The sequence below is a fragment of the Arachis ipaensis genome, chromosome B02 (genome assembly GCF_000816755.2).
Source record: "Arachis ipaensis cultivar K30076 chromosome B02, Araip1.1, whole genome shotgun sequence".
NCBI lineage: Eukaryota > Viridiplantae > Streptophyta > Magnoliopsida > Fabales > Fabaceae > Arachis > Arachis ipaensis.
The window spans coordinates 71314494-71319854 of record NC_029786.2 but is presented as its reverse complement, the minus strand read 5'-3'; the positions used below and the strand labels follow the sequence as shown (position 1 = coordinate 71319854).

The following is a 5361-nucleotide window of genomic DNA, read 5'->3' as shown; positions in this document are numbered from 1 at the left end:
AACTCCTAGTCAAGGCTTTTATTTATATTTATATACATTCTCTAATTTAATTTTCTGTCATTCAACTCAAACCTTTTTGAAAACCTTCTGATTAATAAAATAGCACACTTTCCTGCAACTCGTTGGGAGACGACCTGGGATTCATACTCCCAGTATTTTAATTTTAATTTCTGTGACACCCCTTTTAAATTGATAAGCGGATTTCTGGTTGGTTGAGAACTATACTGGCAATGCATAATTTATAATCATTCTTAACTCGCCAATTTTCGCTCGCATCAAGTTCCTAGATAAATTCTTTCCTCCAGAGGTAACGGATAGATTGAGAAAAGAAATTTCATGCATTGTCCAAGGTGAAATGGAAACTCTATACGAGTATTGGGAACGGTTTCGGAGGCTACTTGACTCATGCCCTCACCATATGATTGACACTCTAGTGTTGATTAGCTATTTTTGCCAAGGAATGAAACCACAAGACAAGATCCTTTTGGATGCCTCAAGCAATGGTTCCTTGACAAAGTATAGAACGGCGGAGGAAGCATGGCAATTGATCACCTATTTGGCCGAGTCCACCCAACACGCTAGACAAAGGAACAATCATCTGAGAGCTATAAATGAAGTTTCTACTAGTGGTGAGACCGCCGCCCTTACCCAAATCTTGGGAGAGATGACAAATATTATTAAGCAACTCCAACTTAATCAACAACAACCTCCACCTCCTCAACCATAACAAAGTCAACAATTGGTCCCCCAAAGAGTTTGCGGAATTTACTCTTGTTACACCCATTACACTGATGAATGCCCAAACCTCCAAGATGACAATACCTTGGCAGCTACTAATGCCTACTACAATCTCCCAAACCAAGGTTATCACCAACAAGGAGGCAACTATAATCAAGGGGGTAATTTTAACTAAGGTTGGCAAGACAACTCCAACCAAGGATGGAAGGACAACTATAATTAAGGAGGAAGGGACAACGGTAGGAACCAAGGAAGGAGGGACAACTATAATCAAGGAGGAAGGGACAACAGTGGGAACCAAAGATGGAACAACAATAACCAACAAAACCGGTACTAACAAAACCCTCCATACCAAAACCAAAACCAAGGAAGAGCCTACCAAACCTACCAAGCACCTCATTAAAGGCAAGCCCCTCAATCCAACCAACCACAAGCCCCCCAAATTACTTACCCTTCTTCTTCTCCCTCTATCCAAGATGAGATCCGTTCTCTCATTCAAGGCCAAAAGGAGTTTCAAGCTTCGATTAACTCTAGCATCAATGGTCTTACCTCTACCATCCAAGCCCTTATTTCTCGTATGGAATCAACCTCTACCTCTACCACTCAATCCCCAACCTCTAGTGCCTTACCCTCTCAACCTTTACCCGACCCCAAAGGTGGCATCAATGCCATCACAATTCATGAAGAGCTAAGTCCAATAGAGGTCACTCAACATGAGGATGTGGTTGAGATAAAAAAAGTCAAAGCGGAGGATGAAGCCCAAGAGATAGTTGAAGAAGTGATTGCTCAACCAAGGGGTGGAATTTCCAAGGATGGAAATGTCTTACAAAAAGCTACTCTAATTTCATTTCCTACATTGGCAAGGAAAACCAAGAAGCGAGTTGAGTTGGATCCCAAAATGGTGGAGATATTCAAGAAAGTTGAGGTAACTATTCCTCTCTATGATTCTATCCGCCAAGTACCTAAATATGCCAAGTTTCTAAAGGACCTATGCATGAACAAGGAGAAGCTTAATGATTTAGAAACTATTCCATTGGGAAGCTCAATCTTCGCTTTAATGGATGATGTGTCGGAGAAGTGTAGTGACCCCGGCCCTTGCCTAGTAACTTGCACCATAGATGGAGTCCAATTTGTTGATTGCATGTGCAATCTTGGCGCTTGTGTGAGTATTATGCCCTTGTGCGTCTATGAGGTCTTAAAGCTTCCGCCATTGAAACGGTCGGCCGCCCGGTTTATTTTGGCAGGCAAAAGCATAATTTCCGTAGTTGGTATTGCGGAGGATGTTCTAGTGACTATAAAGGGGTTGGTCTTCCCGATTGATTTTCATATTCTTAAGATGCCCCCTAGTGATTCCGGGAGGACCTCATCTATCTTGCTTGGGAGGCCGTTCTTGAAGACTTCTCGGTTTAAATTAGATGCGTTTTTGGGTACCTACTCGTTTGAGATCAATAGAAGAGAAGTGAGCTTTAATCTTGATGAAGCCATGAGACATCCACCGTAGGATCATTCTATCTTCAGGTGTGATTTGATTGATAATGTGGTGGCCGAAGTCCACCAAGATGATTTTGATGGAAAGAGTATGATTTAAGACCCAAGTGTGGGGAGTTCCCATGTATGTGAAAAAGATGCCTTATCACCTCCAATGTCACCGGATGAAAAAGTGTCGAGTCATGAACAAAATATAGATTGGAAACCACTCCCATCCCACCTAAAATATGCCTTCCTTGAAGATTACCAAAAGCTCCCAGTAATTGTTGCAAAGGAGCTCTCCTCCCACCAAGAGGAGAAGTTGCTTAATGTCTTGAGGAGGAACAAGAAGGCCATTGGGTGGAGCTTGGTGGACTTAATTGGCATTAGCCTCCAAGTGTGTGAACACCGAATTTTCCTAGAAGAAGGAGCCAAACCCATTAGACAACCTCAAATGCGTCTAAATCCCACCATTTTAGAGGTTGTGAAGAAGAAGGTCACCCGGTTATTAGAAGCGGATATTATCTATCCAATTTCGGATAGTGAGTGGGTGAGCCCCGCCCAAGTGGTTCCAAAGAAATCTGGCGTTACTACAATCAAGAATGAGAAGGGAGAGCTTATAGCCACAAGAGTCCAAAACTCATGGAGGGTGTGTATTGACTATCGGCGATTGAACTTAGCCACTAGGAAGGATCACTTTCCATTGCCGTTCATCGATCAAATGCTTGATCGCCTATGCAGTAAATCTAATTATTGTTTCTTAGATGGCTATTCCGGATATTTTCAAATCCACATTGCTCCGGAAGATCAAGAGAAAACCACCTTCACATGCCCTTTCGGAACGTATGCGTATAAAAGAATGCCATTTGGCTTGTGCAACGCACCGGCAACGTTTCAAAGGTGTATGATGAGTATATTTGCGGATCTTTTGGAGCATTGCATGGAGGTGTTCATGGATGATTTTAGTGTCTATGGGGATTCCTTTGATATTTGTCTAGACAATCTTGCAAAAGTATTAGAGAGGTGTACTAAATCAAACCTTGTGTTAAATTTTGAGAAATGCCACTTTATGGTTAGACAAGGTATTATTTTAGGGCACATTGTCTCTAATGATGGGATCTCTGTTGATCCGGCAAAGGTCAATGTTGTTTCTAGTATGCCTTACCCCTCTTCTGTGAGGGAAGTTCGTGCGTTTCTTGGCCATGCAGGCTTTTACCGGTGATTCATTAAGGACTTTAGTAAGGTGGCACTACCTCTCTCTCGATTGTTGCAAAAGAATGTGGAATTTGATATGAGTGAAGAGTGCATGGAGGCCTGACAAGCTCAAGATTGCTTTGACCCAAGCTCCCATAGTGAGAGGGTCGGAGTGGACTAGACTATTCGAGATCATGTGTGACGCCTCAAACTATGCGGTGGGAGCGGCGCTAGCTCATCGCAACGGTAAAAATCCTTATGTCATTGCCTATGCCTCTAAAACTTTAGATGGAGCACAATCCAATTATACTACCACCAAGAAGGAGTTGTTAGCTATTGTCTTTGCCTTGGATAAATTCTGGGCTTATCTACTTGGCTCTAAGGTGGTAGTCTACTCGGATCATGCATCATTGAAATATTTGTTGGCCAAAAAGGAATCGAAACCAAGGTTAATCCGATGGGTGTTGCTATTGCAAGAATTTGACCTAGAAATCAAAGATAGGAGTGGTTCGCAAAATTTAGTGGCGGACCACTTGAGTCGCCTTGAGCATACAAAGGGCGATCCCACTCCTATTAATGACACATTCCCTCTTGAGGGCTTACTAGCAATATCCGAAGTGATCCCTTGGTATGCACCTATTGCCAATTACTTGGTTGCTCGCACCTTTCCTCCCAATTTTTCTCAACATCAAAAGGATAAGCTCAAAAGTGAATCCAAATATTATGTATGGGATGACCCATACTTGTGGAGATGTGGTGCCAATCAAGTAATTCGGTGGTGTATTCCCCAATCCGAATTTCAATCCATTTTGGAGGCTTGCCACTCTTCTGAGGGTGGTGGCCATTTTGGTCCTCAAAGGACGGCTAGAAAGGTCTTGGATTGCGGATTTTGGTGGCCTACACTATTCAAGGATGCATCTCTCTTTTATAGCTCTTGTCCACAATGCCTTAGGTTTGGAAATATCTCAAAGAAGAATGAGATATCCCAACAAACTATGTTGTTTTGCAAAATTTTTGATGTTTGGGGCATTGACTTCATGGGGCCTTTTCCAAATTCTAATGGTTTCATGTATATTCTGCTAGCTGTTGACTATGTTTCCAAGTGGGTGGAGGCGATCCCCATCTGAACCAATGATGCTAATGTGGTTCTTTCTTTTGTTCGGAATAACATTATTTGCCACTTTAGATCACCACAAGCAATCGTGAGTGATCAAGGCTCGCATTTTTACAACAAAAGAATGGCAGGGTTAATGAAGAAGTATGGCATCATCCATAAAGTGGCCACGGCATACCACCCACAAACGAATGGCCAAGCCAAAGTCTCCAATCGGGAAATCAAGCGTATATTGGAAAAGATTGTGAAGTCTCACAGGAAAGATTGGAGTTCTAAACTCGGTAATGCGCTTTGGGCCTACCGAACGGCTTACAAGACGCCGATTGGTATGAGCCCATTCCGGTTAGTCTATGGGAAGGCTTGCTATCTTCTGGTGGAGATAGAGCATAAGGCCTATTGGGCTGTAAAAGAGTGCAACACAGGATTTGGGATTGAAGTTGAAAGAAAGTTACAGTTGGTAGAGCTTGAGTGCCTTAGATTGGAAGCCTATGAGAATTCTAGGCTCTACAAGGAGAAAATGAAAGCGGTGCATGATAGAAATATCAAAAGGAGAGAGTTTAGGGCTAGAGAGTTAGTTCTCCTTTATAATTCTCGGTTGAGATTGATGCCCGGAAAGTTAAGATCAAGGTGGGAAGGTCCCTATAGAGTGGAGAAAGCGGAACCATATGAGGTCTACCACCTACGCCATCCCTCAAGCCCCAATATCTTAAAGTTTAATGGTCATCACCTAAAGCTATACCATGGAGAGAAGATAAAAAGTAACAAAGAGGTTGAGGTGTTCCTCCTTGAAGACGCACCCGAAGGTGAAGAGATTTGAGCTCATGACCATCCAACTTAAGGACGTTAAA

At 42.7% G+C, this 5361-nt stretch overlaps 1 protein-coding gene across 1 annotated transcript; it reads left to right on the top strand.

The window, feature by feature from the left end:
* On the top strand, window positions 1316-2239 carry LOC107627367. The gene has a single exon (XM_016330206.1). The coding sequence runs from the start codon at window positions 1316-1318 to the stop codon at window positions 2237-2239; it is 924 nt and encodes a 307-aa protein (XP_016185692.1).

What these genes read in the sequence shown, in the direction of transcription:
- LOC107627367 (XM_016330206.1), top strand. Translation starts at nt 1,316, where the DNA reads ATGGAATCAACCTCTACCTCTACCACTCAATCCCCAACCTCTAGTGCC.